The sequence below is a fragment of the Geotrypetes seraphini genome, chromosome 2 (genome assembly GCF_902459505.1).
Source record: "Geotrypetes seraphini chromosome 2, aGeoSer1.1, whole genome shotgun sequence".
Classification (NCBI taxonomy): Eukaryota; Metazoa; Chordata; class Amphibia; order Gymnophiona; family Dermophiidae; genus Geotrypetes; species Geotrypetes seraphini.
In genome coordinates, this window is record NC_047085.1 from 378,246,569 (window position 1) to 378,266,329 (window position 19,761).

At 39.3% G+C, this 19,761-nt stretch overlaps 1 protein-coding gene across 1 annotated transcript in view; it reads left to right on the plus strand.

The window, feature by feature from the left end:
• Positions 1-19,761, plus strand: part of LOC117353985 (dynein heavy chain 5, axonemal-like) — a 629,516-nt gene that overhangs the window by 121,723 nt on the left and 488,032 nt on the right. Inside the window, exons 17-21 of the mRNA XM_033930650.1 lie at positions 2,035-2,208; positions 7,396-7,485; positions 8,365-8,520; positions 9,974-10,113; positions 12,688-12,839. Coding sequence (XP_033786541.1) covers positions 2,035-2,208; positions 7,396-7,485; positions 8,365-8,520; positions 9,974-10,113; positions 12,688-12,839 — 712 coding nt within the window. The remainder of the gene's footprint in view (positions 1-2,034; positions 2,209-7,395; positions 7,486-8,364; positions 8,521-9,973; positions 10,114-12,687; positions 12,840-19,761) is intronic.

The following is a 19,761-nucleotide window of genomic DNA, read 5'->3' on the forward strand; positions in this document are numbered from 1 at the left end:
GCCAGCACGTGCATCAGGCCCAAAACAGTGTTCTTCAACTGCCGCTCCACGGTGCGATCGATGCGGCATTATCTACGAGCCAGCTCCCTCTTCCTCACTGATTCAGTGCACAAAGCCAAGGGCAGTGACTCCTACGCGTGTCCTGCGCCTGAACCGGAAGCCTTCTCTCTGACATTGCAACGTCAGAGGGAAGGCTTCCAGATGAGGTACGGGACGCGCAAGGAGCCGTTGCCCACAGCTTTGTGCACTGCATCAGTGAGGAAGAGGGAGCTGGCTACCAGGCCAGTATAAAATTGCCAGGTGGGAACAGGCCAGAAGGTAAGGCATAGCATGGAGGGAGGGAGACAACAAAGGTAGGGGGAATGATTTTATGTTTGAATTTATTGATTGAATTATGTCAATTTTGAGAATTTACATCTGCTGTCAGTGTGCTTTGTGTAGTTTAATTTTGTGGTTAACCATTATGTGTTGTCAAAAAGATTATATTGCATATCTTTGAAAAATGAATGGAAAAAATAGTGTTACAATTAGTACTATTATGGGGGCGGGGTCTGGGGTGGAGATTGGGTAGAGATGGGCGGGGTCTGGCCCACGACTTAACCCAGTGTTCTTCAACCGCCAGTCCACGGACCGATGCCAGTCCACAGAATAATTCTTTTATTTCTGCCAGTCCATAGGTGTAAAAAGGTTGAAAAACACTGATTTACACTACCTGAAACCTGGTGTAAATCCTCACATGTAAATTAGGCATGGATCTACTTGAATTCTAAAACACTGCATGCATCTGACTTGCCCATGTCCTTCACATGGGCATGCTCCTTTTCAGTTCCACATTAAAATATTTGCATTTGCATCTTTATAGGATAGTACCTAGCAAAATTCACACGAAAATCCAAATTGTTGCCAATTAATGCCAGCAATTGACTGTTAGTGCCCCATATTTGGTGCTAATTGACTCGTTACTCAAATTGTTTGCAAAAATCTGGTGTGCACCCAAATTTGCGCACACAATTTTCAGCACCATTTATAGAATCCAAGGTATAGAGTCTCAAAGTCACTGGGCTGGAAGCACTGCTTCTTGTATTCTTGTATTCTTCCTATCTATCTACTTGGATCCTGAGCTGGGAACCTCAGCTCCTTGCTTCTCTCAGTTCTGTAATAATGTTGCAAAAGCTCTCCAAACAACCTGGTACCTTAATGAACAGCACCAGTGAATAATGCTTTGGAAAATAATAAAAAATCCCCAAATTCCTTTAACCTCAAATATATATATATCTGATGAAAGAAAAAAAAGAAGAGAACCAAGAGAGCATAGAGATCCATCCAGGAGAGGATAGAGTATCAAGGAGTAAAAGCAGCTGATAGGTCATAGAGACTAAAGACTGAGTAAAGCTTCTTGACTTTGGTCATAATCAGAAAACCTGAGACAATAACAGGTGCTGATTTTGTGAAATGTTGATAACAAAGACCCGATTAGAGTGAACAGAGAATGAGCTAAGAAGGAAATAAAGACAGTGGAGGCAAAAAGCACCTTCAGGTTATTTAAGTCTCCTTTTACAAAGCCACAGTAGCAATGACAAATTAACCAAAGCTCATTCAGTTTCTTTGGGCTTTAGTGCATTTACCATAGGAGAAATGCTACCGTGGCTTTGTAAAAGGGGCCCTTAGATGCTAAAGGGAGGAGGGAGTAAAACTGCAGTTAGACTGGGAAATGTACAGTGAAGGGTTTTGGGTCCAGTGAGCAGTCTATTACAGCATATTCAAAGGCAACAGAAACAGTTGCAGTTGAGAGTGATAGGCTGAAGATGATTGTAGCAGAAATACTGCTGAAAATTTTAAATTTGTACCTGAAGCAGTGGAGAATGATTTGCCCTGAATTTAGACAAGCAGAATACTGTGTGTTTAAAATATTTTTCAGCACCAGGACTTCTACCTACAGCTTTCTTGTGGATATCATGCTATGAACAGTATATAACTGAAGTTATATTTATGTAATAATGACCATGTGCTTTTCTGCCTGTTTTTTTTTCCCAGACGGAGCAAATGTTGGGACTTCTATTGAAGTTTGAACGTGTTGGTAAGGACCATCTTGATTTCACTGAAAAGTACCTGATGGTCCTACAGAGATACAGTCGAGACTTAGACTTGGTTCGAAAACTCTATCAGAAACAGAAGGAAAACCCTCCTATGCCCCGGAATATACCACCTGTAAGAATGATATTAACGCTTGTTAGGACCAATATTCAGAAGGTTTTAAACCAGTTCATTTTAACCATTTATGCAGTAGGATTAACCAGATTTATAAGCAGCTGAATATAACTAGTTAAAGCTGTCCAAGTAGCTTTAGGCCAACTATTTGTATGGCATGGTTTACCCATTAACTTTAATTGAAAAGCATTTCCATCTGAGTAAACTAAAATATGTTGAGAGCATCTCTGACTTGCTTTCAACATAACACTGGATTCATGTTGTCCAGACAAAGTTAGGTTATTTTATTCTTATTACACCATCATTACTGCATTACAGAAATTTTTAATGCACTACTGGGTCAGGGCCAGAGCCAGCAGTGGGGACGTACTGATGGACAGTAGTAGCCGCTGTCTCTGGCTTCTGGAGTGATAGTGAGGAAAGTCATGCAACCACTGCCCCACCCCAGGCCCCCAGGGACCCTATACCTGCAGCTGGCCTGTGAAGTGCCAGCAAAGACCTTTGCTCTGACCATAGGACAAGGAAGCCATATGGAACCTGCCAGCATGCCGCTGCTGTTGCTCAGCCTTTCTTCTAACGTAGCACCCAGTCTTTGCTTAGGATTAGGGTTCTGGGCCCTGTTCAGCTGCATCAAAAGGATGTGGTAAGGGCCCTGTGCACCTTAGCAGCAGCATAGTGCCCATCAGGACCTCGCTGCCTCTTTGTTTTCTGTGCTCTCCGGAACTCATGCTCGTCTCCTGTTCTTCCCCTGGTATCCAGAGCTGGATAAACATGGGAAAAATGGAGACCAAGATTATCGTGTACAACTTAGACACTTCTGGGGCGTTGATGAAGCAAATCTAGGCTTTGCTGGCTCCTCTTAAGAGTGAAGAAGGGGAAAAGAAGCCCAAGAAGCAACCCTGGAGGAGCAGCTGAGCCACAAATCATGATAGCTGTGATAGCTGCAAAGAAGGAGAGGATCAGCTTTGCTACGACCACTGCCAGGCAGCCTTCCACTTACAGTGCTAAATGAATGCATTTACAACTTCTCCGTATCTTCTAGATGCTCTCATCAACAGGCCATCGGGCATCAGAGACCTGGGTTACGAGACACTGGAGAAGATTGTCAATGAGGTGGAGAGGAGAGACATGCTGTAAAGCGACTCATGGATTAACGGCTCTGTTACAAATGCTGTAGTGTGTACAAATCACACTAAGCTTCTACATGTATATGAGTATTATTTGAGAACTGCTGGAGGTACTATTTAGCTACTGGTAAGGTAATTGTGACTTTAACTACATTCCGGGGTGTACATCACATGATTATACTGTTGTGGTTAATATTATGGCTGGCAGCCGGCATGGGCTTGCTAGGGCTTAATAGGCTGATTTCAAGAATGTGATTCCAATAATTATATCTGATTTTAAAAAGTTGTGACCAGTTTAACTGGACAATACATCACAGAGATGTCTGATAAACTATGCTGATAGGATGCCACGCAATATTGAAGTGGTTACTTCACATAGTAGAAAAATTTGTTATAGAAACCTATAATAAAATCTCTGATTTGAGATATGTTTGTGGAATCTGGATATGGAATTGTGTTTATTGTGGAGACATTGCTAAAGAATAACTCTGATCCCTCAACTTTAGAGGTGTGCCCAGGAATAAAAAAGTACATGCCTGCCTCCGGAACATTAGCACCTGGCATAGGAAAGCCTAGTAGAGCTGCAAAGAGGTGGCTTAAGTAGTCTGAGAAGGTGGGCTAGTGAACCATAGAAAGGAGGACCCAGGCCCATAAGCCACTCTAACCACTACATTCATGGTAGAACCTGTGAGTCCCCCAAAACCCCTACTATACTGCCATATAGGTGGCACCCGCAGCCATAAGGGCTATTGGGATTGTAGACAGGTGGGTTTGGGGGGCTCACCATGACCTGCAAGGGAGTTGTGGTGAGATGTTTATGTGGCACCCTTTTTGTGAAGTTCACAGCAGTGCCCTGTAAGGTGCCCCACTACTCTGTTATGTCTGGATAGCCAGTCCATCACTTTACTGGCCCCTCACACATCCAAATGGTCTTGTTGTAGGCGTTTGGGACTTGGACAATTTTTTGGGACGAGAATGTGGTCTAAAGATAGACGACCTGGCATTCTGGACGATCAAACGGCTGGAAGTACAGATAGACGATTCTCGAAAAAATATATTTTGAACATATTTTTCGAAAATGGACTTTGGATGCTGCCAACTTTGGGCGACTAGCACCCTAGGCCCAAAATGGACTTAGACGTTTCTTTTGATTATACCCCTCCATGTATATTAGTATTAGACCCTAGTATGTGTTAAGTTAGAATAATAACTTGTACTGAAATTATGGCAAATCCAGTGCAAATTGTAACCTGTTAACTGTATACTATGTATATTTAACCTGTAACCTGTTCTGAGCTCTTTGGAGACAATGGGATAGAAAACAAATTAAAGAAAGACAATTTAATTATGAAATTCTAATACATGTAGTTACAGGGCAGACTGGATGAACTGTTTATCTGCTATCATTTCCTGTGTTACTATGGGCTAGATTCACAAAGCAAACCGATTGTGTACCGATCAGTTTGCGACCAGATTTCCTTCCTGCACTAGTCACTAAACACACAAAATACGCAAAATTCACTAAACACATTCACTAAACACATAAAACACTAAACACACAAAATACGCAAAATTCACTAAACACATTAACTAAACACATAAAATACGCAAAATATCTGCCCGATTAAAAAAAAAAATAAAATTAAAAAGCCGGCAGAAGCCCTGACAGCAGTAACAGGAGGCTGTTTCTCCTGTCACTACTGTCAGGGCTTTAGCGATCCGTGCAATTGGCTGGGGGCGTGCCAACAATCGTCTCCATTTGCATGCAGGCCTTTAATGAATTTGTCAGCCTGCATGCAAATGGAAACGGATCGCACACGGATCGGAGGGTTAGTGAATCTAGGCTTATGTTAGGGAAGATGAAAGATAGAGGTGGTAATTGGATTGCTGAAGAGAGTATTAGAACATGATGAGAAAAGCAAATAGGTAGATTAGAGATGAACCATAAGTACATCCGTAAGTACAACCGTAAGTACTAGAGGGTGAGAGAGAGAATGAGGAGTACAAATCATATACGGGTGGTTATAGAGGTAGAGCAGAGAAAGTGAAAAAAGAAATATAAAAAAAAAGAAAGAAGGATGTGGATGTGGAGAAGAAAAAGGAAGAATAAGAGGAGAGAGAAGAAATGGAAAGGGAAACCTGGAAAAAATGTAGAAGGCTAAGACAAATAATGGAACAGACAGGGACCAACCCAATTAGAAAAGTACCCAGACAATAAAGGCCCTTTTTTATCAAGCTGCATTAGGTTTTTTTAAATCACTGGTGGCTGTGGTAAAAGCTCCGATCTTCATAGGAATTTTATGAGCGTCAGAGCTTTTACCACAGTGGCGGGGCCAAAGGTAGAAAAAGAAAAAAAATATTTTTCTATAATACTTTTTAAGGATTGATATATGTCTGCTTTGGGAAATATGCATTTTTTTCTAATTATGTATTTACAAGAGTACAGGTGAAAATGCATTTGGGTTTCACTTTTACCAGAATTTTTACTTCTTATAGTGTTTGGCTTACTTGGAATTTTCCATTTCTGGTTTTGTCCACATATTTTTGTGGTCCCCTATTTTGTATCAAGTGAGGGTCTGTCTGCGTTCTGCTTTTTGACAGAAGTGAAGGATTCTGCAAACACGTAGTGTCTATATAGGACTGTGTAACAATTTCCCAGTAGCAGGTATACTGGTATTCTAGGGCCCAGTTTGAAATTTATTACACCCTCTTCTCATAGGTGGATCATGGCTGCTATGGTTGATAAGATTTTCCTGTATAGGTTCTGAGTGCCTTTTTGCAGGGTCTTGTGTTATTTACAAAGTATCTGGCCTGATTGAAAGCAGGATACTACTACCACTACTACTACATTTATCATTTCTATGGCACCGCCAGACATACACAGTGCTATACATTAAACGTGTAAGAAACAATCCCTGCTTCATGGAGCTTACAATCTAATCAAAACAGTCAAACAGGACGAATAAGGGCTAGGGAGTTTCTTACAGAGGGAATGATTAAAACAGACATGGGTTCTTTACAAATGAGTAGAAGTTAGGAGTTAAAAGCTTTCAGCCTAGATTTGAATACTGCCAGAGAGGAAGCTTGATGTACTGTTTAAGCTCTGAGGCAAGGGCTGTCAAAATGCTCAGAAGTAGTGATCTCCACATCCCAAACTAAACCTATCTGCTTTAAGCAAAGCGTCTGACAGTAGAAGAGCTTGTGCTGTTCATGAGGTGATAATCACAATTTGAATATTTTTGGTATAGCAAGTTCTAAAATAGATAGTTCCATTGTTAAGGAATATGAAGTTGGTGGTGTAAGAACTGGATCTTCAGGGTTTGTTTTGAAATTCTGACCAGTCCTGTAGAGAATACTTCCTTACAGAAAAATATGTTAAATGATGCTATCAGTTATCATGCAAATTTAAAAGTGTGTTGTGGGGGTTGGGGTGGGGGTGAGGGAAGAGGGTATGATGTGTGAAAATGTCACTTTGACTTCAGATGCCACCCCAAATATTTATGGCTATGGCTATGTCACCCTGCCTGATTAAAAAACATCTCTATTAGAGAAAACTACATTAAAAGCTAAGTAAAATAAGTTGAATTATATTGAAAATCATAAGAAAGTCATAAATATTTAAATATTAAAGCTCTTGTAAAAGTTAAAAATTAGAAAAACTAGACCCAGTGACGATTTGTCACGTAAAGCTCAGAACGGTGATATGTTTGAGTTCTGAGTGGTGACGCTGAGGGCCTAATAATTGACTAAACAGGTTGCTCCTTGAAATAAGGAAGAAGTTCCTATTTCTATTGTATGGATAATTAAGAAATAGCCACCTGAAGTGTTATATGCTAGAAATCTTGAACCCCAAATATTTAGACACGCCACTACTTTCACCTCTGAAAGGCATAAAAAAAAAGAACACCTTCACCTTTCCTTCAAATGCTGTTAGAATGTACTGTATGTGTGTGTTTCATTCTAAGGAAGATGAAGGGATGATTTATGCTTGTGTATATCTAATTTATGCTAATATGTAATTTTTGTTAACATGAATTTGTAATCTTCTTGACCTTTTCAGATTACCGGAAAGATTATGTGGGCTCGTCAACTTTTCAGGAAAATTAATCAGCCAATGAAGTTCCTCAAAGCTAGACCTGAGGTTTTAAAGGTTTGAATGTATTTGATTTTTTGCTTGTGTGTGTGTAATAATAGTAGGTCTTGAGAAGAAAATGTATTATCACACAGTATTCTAGTAAGTATAAATAGTAGTTAACTTTTCTAACTTGACTTTTAGAAGGATATGTTGGTTAAAATATATCCACGGTGTTAGAATTTCCATGCTATAAATACACAAGTGTTTACCTCCCTTAGAACCCATCGACTTTTACTGCCTCTACGTGCGTCTTTTGAAGTTCCTCTGGTGTCTTTTTTGGAGTTGTCTTGTGTTATATAAATACACATGAGGCATACATAAAAGGGTAATTGTATAACTGTATGCATGGGTAAAACCTTTACAGTGAGGTGTTACCAAATTTTCAAAATGAGAGTTCACATGTTCTGCTTTGAAAAATTATACCACTTACACTGCACTGGGTTAAATTATATTCCTACACTTGAATTTTCAAAAATATGTACATAAGTATAAAATGTTCTTCAACTCTCCCTTGAGAACATCTCCTGAAACAGCACATAAAGCTATGCATATACAGGCTACATACACCATATGCAAATTTACCTGCCTATCAGGTGAACAATTTTGCAGGCCTTTTCTGCAGGTGAAGCACTGCTTTATCTTGTGCAGTATAATTGGGACTATGCTCACAGCCAAAAGTCTGATATTGAAACCTGCTTTCATTGTGCTGGTTTTCCTGGTTTTGCAATTTATCTACTGTAGATGAGTGTCTAGAACATTTATATTTGCTTGTTTGTTTATATTAGAGTCTGGTTTTTATTCACTGTATTATTAAAGCAAGCATTTTATTTGTTGACATCTTACAACTTGCACACATTTTTCCTTGAAGTATCCCTTGTTATCTTTTTGTTCTAGAGCGTGGAAATGAAAAGTGTTATTCGGAATTACAACAAGATGGCGGCTGTTCTTATGGAATTTGAACTTCTGTATCACAGAGGGTGGTGTAAATGTGCAGACCTGGCTAAGAATGGGTTGCATGCCTCATTATTGGTGAGGCATCCTGAAACCAAGGTAATGCTCTGATACTCATTTTTGTTGTGTGCAATGAAGCATTTTTTTAACCTTTTGAAACCTAATTTGGCCGGTGGCCTAAATAAACTTCTGTTTGTTTTGGACATTCTGACTGGGTTCTGGTTTATTAAAGAAGAAATACATGATACCTACTGGTGAATGCACTCCTAGGCAGTGGCCTAGTGCCTTATTAAGTCCTGAAGGGATCCTCTTGTTATAGAGAATACGCTGGGGTGAAGTTTTGTCACAACCTGGAACGCTAGCTGCGATGGTTAGACGCCTTGGTGTGACACCATTTACAGTTTAGAAAGATGTTGAAGACACAACTGTATGCGGAGGTTTTCCTCTGAAATTTAGCTAGTAGGCATATTTGATAAGAAATTGAATTGTGATTATGGCACCTTATTTAGTGGGGATGGATAATATGGGGCTCATAATCGAAAGAGAAAAATGTCCAAAAACCGGCCTAAGTTGGCACTTGGACGAACATTTCTCAAAAACGTCCAAGTGCCGATAATAAAAACTGGTTTTGGACGTATTTCTAAACAACCTAAGCCTTCATAGTGCGGCTGAATGACCAAAGCTAAACGGGGCGTTTCGGGAGGCGTGTTGAGGGCGGGAGTTGGGCGGGACATGGGCCAGCTTACACTTAGTCATAAAGCATGTTTAACCGAAAGTTTTACAACAGAGCCTAGACGCAACTTGGACATTGTGACTTAGACCGTGTAAAACCCATCTAAAGTCAACAGATAAGCACTGCAAACACATAAAACAGACCCCCAGACATGAAGTTCACAGTGAAGGTACCCATCACTTTGCAGACCCTCCCACGTCCAACAGGGCTTGTTCTAGGCGTTTTGGACTTGGACGGAAAGTTGGATGAAAATGTGGTATAAAGATAGACGATTTAGTGGCTTGGACGATCAGATCGACAGGAAGTATAATTAGACGATTTTCGAAACGAAAAAAAAGTTGGAAGTATCTTTCGAAAATGTGTCTTAAGCTGGTTTTTTTTTTTTTTTTACTTTGGATGACTTGCGAGATGGACATAAATGGACTTAGACGTCCCTTTTGATTATGCTCCTCTATGTATATATGTTGAGCTTTCCACATAACTTAAGTGGACTAAATTACTATGTGATTTTGATGTAACTGTATAGTCCTTGAACTATTGTGAATGTTTTAATTGTTAATTGCTTAGTTATAGGTGGTCTAGAAATTTTAGAAATAAATAATAAGTAGTACTGTAGTAGTAATGACACCTCTTTTATAAATAATGTGCATCTGATTTATGCTTTGCAGTGTAGCCTGTAAGAACTGTATGGTCTCTTATAGTAAATGTCGATTCATGTCTCATTCACACGTACACATGCACAGTGTTTATGAAAGAACTTTGGCTTATGCATGGCAAAGAGATCAGTACCAATGTGGCTTTCCATTCTTTCACATCTAGGAATTGTTTGTAAATTTGGATCCCATGGTACTTGAAGTACTTTATGAAACAAAATATTTGCATAAAATGGGATTTGATGTTCCAGAAGACGTGCTCAGAATGTGTGCAAATGAAGTGCAAATCAAAAAACAACAAATCGAGTTAGTAGACTTTCTTTTAAATTCATCCATATTTTCTTGACCTACTTTTATTTACTTCATGGACAGGACTTTACTCTGTACTTTTTCTATAAATGCAAAATAAGAGACAGATTTTGTTAGGTAGTGCCTGGTTGAATGGCGTTCCTGATAGGAGATGGAAAGACAGTGAGGTGGCAAGTCTGGGCATTCAGGGTTCATCAGTTTCTCAGAGATTTGTGATGTGTTTTTTCCTGAATCCTGCTGTGAATAAATATTTTAAATTGACAGTCTCTTCCTTTCCTCAGCATGGATACTAAAATGTCTTCTAGACTTTATCACCTCTGCAGAGAAAAATCTTTAGCTTATTGTATTTTGGTATAAGGCAGCCTTTTTAGGCTAGACAAGATGCCACATCTAATCTAATCTTTGACATTTCTTATCTGCTTAAATTCCCAAGAGGCTCTGAAGTGGAGTACATTAAGATAAGCAATACAGTCAATGAGGAGTATACAAAAAATGGAAGAAAATGTATAAATATACAAAAAAAGAGTGTTAAAACAGTATTTGGATTCTTCCTCAATGGTGGTCTACAGATGTTTTATTGAAAACAAACAGGTTAATATTCAAAGCCAAATACATGTTCATTGGAAGGAGGCAAAGGCACAGTGGCTTATCTGTAGATTTTCAAAAGTTATATAGATGGTATTGGGCTATTTAACCCTTTTTTGGCATTGTTGCTTAGAAACAACATGCGTTTTCTATGGCTTTTATGGGAGATCTGTATCTCCAAATGCCTGTTACTTGGTACTGTTGCTCTCATAAGAACATAAGAATTGCCATAGTGGGACAGACCAAAGATCCATTAAACCCAGTATCCTGTTTCCAACAGTGGCTAACCCAGGTCCCAAGTACCTAGCTAGATCCCAAGTAGTAAAACAGATTTTATGCTGCTTATCCTAGGAATAAGCAGTGGATTTCCCCAAGCCTTCTCAATAATCTAATCTAATCTTCTATTTCTGTGTCACACATACCTAAGCAGGCTCAAGGCGACTTACAAAGAGAAGTGAGAGGAAGTGGAGAGAGGAGGAGGAGACATGGGGGAACATTTGGGTAGGGGAGGTTATAGGGACATCTTTTTAAGGAAATTATCCATACCTTTTTTAAACCCTGCTAAACTAACTGATTTCACCACTTTCTCTGGCAACATCTCGTTCAACCTCAAGTTATGTAAAGCAGCCATTTCAAAATCACTATCAGCACAATGAGATTTATATGGTTGTGGGTTTGGTTAGGGGTGGGGCAAGGGCAGCTTTAAAATATATCCAGATAGTGGCAATAGTTACTATCCCCCTGTTTTGCTAAGGTGCGCTATGCGTTTTAGCACGCGTTTTAGCATGCGTATAGCACGCGCTAAATATGTATGCGTGCTAACTGCTAACACGTCCATAGACTAACATGCACATGTTTAGCGCGCACTAATATTTAGCACACGCTAAAACTCTTTGCGCACCTTTGTAAAAGGAGCCCTTAGTATACAAATTGGGTATTGGTCTAAACTAAATTTAGGGCTCCTTTTACAAAGGTGCGCTAAGCATTTTAGCACGCGCTAACCATGCACTAAACGCTAATGCGTGCATGTTAGTCTTTGGACATGTTAGCGCCCTAAATGTATGCTAAAACGCATAGCGCACCTTAGTAAAACAGGGGGTTAGTGCTGCTACCTATACAGATATGTGTCACTCAACATAGCCATTTCCAGATTTTCAGTGGCGCTATTTATCAAGCCCAGCCAGGCTGAGTTATGACGTCCCATCAACTTGTACAGGCTGATGATGCTGCTGCTTGCATTTTTTTTTTTTTTTTTTTGCAGCCATGGTTGTGACCCTAAATAGGGATTTTGTGATCACCAGAAATGCCAAGGGTGGACTATCCTAAACAGTGAGATTTTTCAGATAGTGTGTCTGGGGTATAGATTTAGAAAAATATATTTATAGTTTTGCAAATGAAACAAGTGCAAAAAACATGCAGAGCCTGGCTTATGATGTTCTTTCTATCCCCTCTGTTGTGTGTTTTCTGTTACATTTGTGGTATGGGATGGGTAACTGGGAGTAGTGCTACAGTTGAGTGAGGCTGTTTCCAGTAACCAGCATTAAATATTATTATTTTTTTTTTTGGGGGGGGGAGGGTGGCCAGCTCAAAATTAACTAAGTCAATTTTCAGCACTGGCCAGTTAAGTTATTTGTGCGGCTCGATTTGTTCACTAAACATGGCTAGTTAGCATTGAAAATTTGAGATTATTGCGCAATATAGCCGGTTAAATTTTAGTCACTAACCATGCATATTCAGTGGAGATAACCAGTTATCTTGCACTGAATATTCGACTTTAGCCTGCTAAGTGCTGTTTAACCAGTCAGCGCTGTTTATGGCTGGTTAAATAGCGCTGAATATCAGCCAGTCTGTAAATAGTTGTAGAGGACCACAGCCTTGCCTTTACTTTGTCCTCTAGCTTGCCTATTAAGGGCAGTAAGAAATTCAGCTATATGATCTATGCTATTCAACTAACCTATGAGAAAGCATCTGATACTTATTTTGCAGACTTCAGGATATGTTACATGACTACCAGATATTTGAGAGTAGCATTCCTGCCATGCTAAAACCACTGATAAAACCATTTATTGGACAAATTGAGGAAGCCTTCACACCAGGACTAACACAACTATCATGGACTTCTTTAAATACTGAGAAATGTAAGACTCTTTTATTATCTCTCTAAGGGAAAACTGAAAGACTATGAAAAACAGGTTTCTAAACATGTATTTTTGCATCTCTCATTTGCAGTACTTGGTGATGGGAAATAAATTCTCACCTTCCCTGTAGCATTGATGAAAAACTATCCCCATGTTTTACTAAGGTGCGCTATGCATTTTAGCGCACGCTAAATGTACACGTGTGCTAACTGCTAACGCGTCCATAGACTAATATGCTAAAACGCTTAGCGCACCTTTGTACAAGGAACCCTATGTTTCATATAGTAAAAGAGGTGCTTATCACTACTTCTGCTCTTAGAACTCTGAAATGAAAATCAATAAAGTCTGTTGAATTTGGAATTCACTGGCTTGGCATTGGTTGATTGGATTTTTATGGTAACTGAGCTCTAAGGGGTTTCCCCCATCATTGTCAGTCTTCAAATAACTGGATTAAAAGCATTCTGCAGCATTCAGAGTAACTGTATTGATTAGCTGGTAGCTCTCAGTAGCCTGGGGGCCTTTTACTAAACTGCACTAAGAAATGGGCTTAACGCATACTTACATGAGACTTTCCTACGTGTTACGCCTGTCTATAGCACAGCCATTAAAAAGGGCTGTTTTCCACTGCATAGATATATGGCTGAATGCTAATGATAGTTTGAGTATTAGTACATGGCCATTTCAAAAAAATGACTGTGGGAGAACTTACTGTCTCCTATTTAGGATACACTTAGGGTTTCCATGTTTGATTTGGCTAACATATTGCTGAATGTGAAGACTGATGTGGTATACTCCTTGACATGGCAACTGGATGAATATGATTCTGAACTGCAAGCTAAGTACTGATAAGAACATAAGAATAGCCTTACTGGGTCAGACCAATGGTCCATCAAAACCAGTAGCCCGTTCTCATGGTGGCCAATCCAGATCACTAGTATCAGGCCAAAACCCAAAGAGTAGCAATATTCTATGCTACCGATCCAGAGCAAGCACTGGCTTCCCACGTGTCTTTCTGAATAACAGACTATGGACTTTTCACCAGGAAATTGTCCAAACCTTTCTTAAAACCAGCTACGTTATCCGCTCTTACCACAACCCTGGCAATGCGTTCTAGAGCTTAACTATTCTCTGAGTGGAAAAATATTTCCTCCTATTGGTTTTAAAAGTATTTCCTTGTAACTTCATCGAATGTCCCCTAGTCTTTGTAATTTTTGAAAAATCGATCCTCTTGTACCCGTTCTACTCCACTCTGGATTTTGTAGACTTCAATAATATCTTTCCTCAGCCGTCTCTTTTCCAAGCTGAAGAGCCCTAACCTTTTTAGTCTTTCCTCATCCGAGAGGAGTTCTATCCCCTTTATCATCTTGGTCGCTCTTCTTTGAACCATTTCTAGTGCTGCTATATCTTTCTTGAGATAAGGAGACGAGAATTGAGCACAATACTCCAGGTGAGGTTGCAGCGTTGAGCAATACAGGGGCATTATAACATTCTTAGTCTTGTTAACCATCCCATTTTTAATAATTCCTAGCATCCTGATTACTTTTTTGGCCGTCACCGCACATTGGGCGGAAAATTTCATTGTATTGTTTACGATGACACCCAGATCCTTTTCTTGGGCGCTAACCCTCAAGGTGGATCCTAGCATCTGGTAGCTGTGATTTGGGTTATTCTTCCCAATGTGCATCACTTTGCATTTGAACAATTTCATCTGCCACTTGGACGCCCTTCTTCCATTTTCCTAAGGTTTGCCTGCAATTTTTCACAATCTGCCTGCATTTTAACAACTTTGAACAGTTTTGTGTTATCTGCAATTTAATCACCTCACTCGTCATTCCAAATTTCAGATCATTTATAAATAAGTTAAATAGTACCGGTCTCAGTACAGAGATCCCTGCGGCACTCCACTGTTTATTTTCCTCCTTTGAGAAAAATGACCATTTAAACCTACCCTCTGTTTTCTATTCTATAGCCAATTCCTAATCCACAACTGAACTTTGTAACCTGTCCCATGACTCTTTAATTTTTTCAAGAGCCTCTCATGAAGAACTTTATCAAAAGCTTTCTGAAAATCGAGATACATTACATCAACTGGCTCACCTTTATCCATATGTTTATTCACACCTTCAAAGAAGTCAAGCAAATTGGTGAGATCTCCCTTGGCCGAACCCATGCTGACTCTGTCTCATTAAATCATGTTTGTCTAAGTGTTGCACAATGTTATTTTTTAGAATTGTTTCCACCATTTTGGCTGGCACTGAAGTCTGTAATTTCCCGGATCTCCCCTGGAACCTTTTTTTTTTTTAAGTTCAATGAGTTGGTGTAACATTGGCCACCCTCCAATCTTCAGGTATTACAGACGATTTTCGCAACAGGTTAGAGATTATTAACCACATGTCAGCAATTTCATGTTTGAGTTCTTTTAGTACCTTGGGATGTACAGTACTCCCCAGAAATTCGTGGGGGTTCCTTTGCAGGAGCACCCACGAATTTTGAAAAACTACAAATGCAGTTTAGGAGTGGATCAGAGGCGGGAGAGGGCTGCAGGGGCAGTGGAGGGTGCTGAAAAAAAGGTTGATGTCCTACAGGATCATTCTTAGTATTTTCTGACCACCTCTTCTGGGAACTAAAGTCAGGCTAAGCCAATCAGGAGCTGCTTTGACACAGTAATCTGGCACCTGATTGGTGTAGCCTGACTTTAGTTCCCGGAAGAGGCGGTCAGAAAATACCTCAAATGACTGAGTCCACGATTCGCGAACTACAAATTTGCAGGGGTTTACTGTATACCATCCGGTCCAGGTGATTTATCACTTTTTAATTTGTCGATTTGGCTTAGTACATCTTACAGATTCTCCAAGATTTCTTTCAGTTCTTCCGCATTATCACCCTTGAAAACCATTTCTAGTTCAGGTAGATCTCTTACTTCTTCTTCCGTAAAGACTGAAGCAAAGAATTCATTTAGTCTCTCTGCTATGACTTTATCTTCCCTGAATGCTCCTTTTGCTCCTTGATCATCCAACGATCCCACAGATTCCCTCAAATGCTTTCTGCTTCTGATGTACCTCTTCTGTACATGCCTCAAACACTTTAAAATCATAAGTGTTCGAGGCTTGTGCGGTTAAAGCAGAGCTTACAGGAATGGGACAGGGGCAGTGACAAAACTCATGGGGACGGGATGGGGACAAATTTGTTCCCATGTCATTCTCTATCTGATACAAATTTCCATGCATATAAAAATGTTCAATTTGTAAAGCAAATTTGTCCCCATGTCATTTGTAAGTTAATATATGCATTTTGTACTACCCCAACCAAAGGGCAAACCAGAGGAAGAATTTTCCCCTACTCTCTCACTCATAACATATTTGTTCGAATTGAGTTTTAGTCCATTTCCCAGCATCCTATCACTAACTTATTTCAAATATACCCCAATAGTATCAGCTTCTCGTTGGGAAGATTTCCTGAGGGACAAACAAATGAAAAACAATAAAAGAGTAAATACTTTCTTTGCAGTTCTTAAGGTTTCTTATCTAAAAGTCTTAGGGGGTTTATAATGAGGGAATATGGATGTGTATTAGGTATATTAATTTGGGGTGGATATGGTTTAATTTAAGTTTCTTATATTGGTACCTTATAACTAATATATTGTAATGTCTTTCAAAATATATTCATTAAATGTCAATGGGCTCAATCACCCTATAAAGAGAAAGAAAACATTATCTTTACTGAAACGGTAGGAGACGGATATATATTTTATTCAAGAGACCCATTTATCTGTGATAGAATCCAGAAAATTAGAAGGTGATTGGGTTAAACACTGCTTTTATGCCCTTGCTGTAGGGAAAAAAGCTGGAGTTGCAATTTTGGTACATAAAAAGTATTTAGCAACATTCAACATGCTATCTATGGATCCTCTGGGAAGGTGGATTCAAGTGGAAATGAGCTCAGGGAAAGATACCTTGTTACTGTTTAATATATATGCACCTAATTCGAACCAGGCTGAATTTTCAAAAAACTTCAAAAATTGCTTTTATCATCATCCGCCTCTAGTACAATACTAGGAGGGGACATTAATGTGGTAATAGATCCAATTTTGGATTAAAAGCCTAGTAAAATATTAAAGTCTTTGGGATTAGATAATTTGATAAGTTCTTGTGGTTTAAAAGATATTTGGAGGATTTTCCATTTCAATGATCAGGAATTTTCTTTTTGCTCTCATGTACATAAATCATTTTCAAGAATTGATTATATATTTGTATCAGATAATTTAGTTCAACAGATAAAAAAGGCATCCATAGATCCAATTATTTTGTCTGATCATGGGGGTGTCTGGATTGATTGTGATATAGACGGACAGAGGAATAATAGACCAAACTGATCTAGTAGGACATCAGGCTGCCCAGTGGTATAATTTGATTTCTGAATTTTTGAATAAGAAGCCAAAAAATAGTCTTAGAGATATTTGGAGCTTCAAGATAAAACAGTATATTTCTGTGTCTCGTTGGCCACGAATTTGGACTTGGAGATTGAAATGTACAATGTCAGCATCTGAGACAAACATGGTTATTTCTGTTGCATAGAATTTTTTGGACCCCAGTTCAATTAAATAAAATAGATAGTTCTAAGTCTAATAGGGATCATCTGCTATATTTTTGTCCTTTTATATTTATATTTTGGAAGTCAATATGGGGACAAATAAATCTTGTTCTGGACTCAAATGTTCCATTGTCATATGAATCTATAATATGTGGAATGATACTACATATGAAACCCACTTTAGATAAATATAAGAGCCATCTTTTTATGATCATGACGGGCATAGCTATGCAATTGATCACGAGTAATTGGAAAAACCTTGACAGATTAAGTTACACTTTTTGGTGGGTGAATGTATGCACTACATACAAATATGAAAGAATTAACGCAGAATGTAGGGGATTTAGTAGAGTATTTAATAAAGTTTGGAGCCCATTGATTAAATTTATGGAGGTATGATATTTCTTTTATTCATTACCTATACACATCCATGGGGGGAAGGGGGAGGGGAAGGGAGGGAAATAAATAAATACTGATGGTGACATTTAGGTAACTTTAAGAATTATTTAAATCACTTATTATGTTAAATTGTATTATTATTTAATATATGAAATTGAAAATCTCGAATGATTTATAAGTTGTCTGTAAAGATAATAGTGCATTGTATGTAATACCTACTGTTCTTTATTTGTTTGGCACTGTTTTTAGTTTAAAAATCAATAAAGATTAAAAAATAAAAAAGAAAGTATATGGCATGCTCTGTATTTGATGTCTTTGTCACCTCACGAGCATCAGCACTATCAATTGCCATGAGGAGATAAGCACTGATCTGAGTGTCTGACCTTGATGCCAACGATAAGGAGTGTTTAGCCAACATTCTGTGTTTGGAAGATGAGTTATTTGGAGACAAAATTGAGGAGGCCACCCAAAAACTCAAGAGGCATGAGGACTCAATGACTACCCTATCACTTTCAAAGTCATCCAAGCCTCAACCTCCAAAGCATTTTTACAATTCTAAACACTCTTATTATTAACATCCTAAATGGAGATATATTCCACCATCTACATCTTCCAGAGCTCCTCCTCAAAGATGCCACAAACAACAATGGGCTTAAACATTCCAATCACAGACTCAGCAAAAATCTCAACAGTCTTTATTACTTTGTCTTGGAGAGCCTAGCCAGCATAATACAACCTATTCCCAGACTCTCCCTATAGGAGGTTGTCTCACTCACTTCCACCAGTGTTGGGCCCTTATAACAAACAGATCATTGGGTCCTCAAAGTAGTGAGACAAGATTATGCCCTTCATCTACAGAAAACATCTCCAAACCATCCTCCAGGAGAGTCTTCTTTCAATTCCCATCAGACTACCCTTCTTTGCCAAGAGATCTCAGCCCTCCTCCAGCTCAATGCCATCGAACAAGTACCTCTACAGGAGAGGGGCTGAGGGTTCTACTTCAAGTATGTCCTAATACTGAAAAAGACTGGAGGTCTCCATCCAATTCTGGACCTCCATACTCTCAACAAATACTTAGTGAAGGAGAAGTTTTGCATGGCCTCTCTGGGAATCCTGCTTCCACTATAAGAGAAAAATGACTTGCTCTGTTCTCTAGATCTTAAAGAAGCCTACACACACATTCCCATCCTCCCAGCCCACAGGAAATATCTTTGCTTTTGAATAGGCACACACCACTTCCAATACAAGGTGCTTCCATTTAGTCTAACATCAGCACCCAGAGTATTCACAAAATGTGTAGTTGTAGTGGCTGCAACACTCCGCTCTTGCAGCTTTCATGTACTCTCTTATCTGGATGACTAGTTGATCAAGGCCCCAACACCTCAAAAAGCTCATCTAGCCATGGATTCAACTATACGTCTTCTAGTACTTCTCAGTTTTGCAGTCAATTATGAGAAATCCCATATCCAACCCACTCATATTCTAGAGTTCATTGAAAAGCTTCCAGACACTATACAAGCTTGAGCCTTTCTACCACAGCAGAGGCTCAATGCTCTGATTCTTATCTACCAGAAGGTTTCCTCTTTTCAATGCATCACTTCATGTCAAATGATGCATCTTCTGGGTCACATGGCATCTACAGTTCATGTCACTCCATTTGCCCATAAACATCTCAGATATCCTCAGTTAACATAAGAACATAAGAACTGCCATCTCCGGATCAGACCCATGGTCCATCGAGTCCGGCGATCCGCACACGCGGAGGCCCAGTCAGGTATACACCTGATGTAGTTTTAGTCACCCATATCCCTCTATGCCTCTCGTAAGGAGATGTGCATCTAATTTGCCTTTGAATCCTAGCACAGTGGATTCCTTAATAACCTCCTTTGGGAGAGCATTCCAGGCGTCTACCACTCGCTGTGGAAAGCAGAAC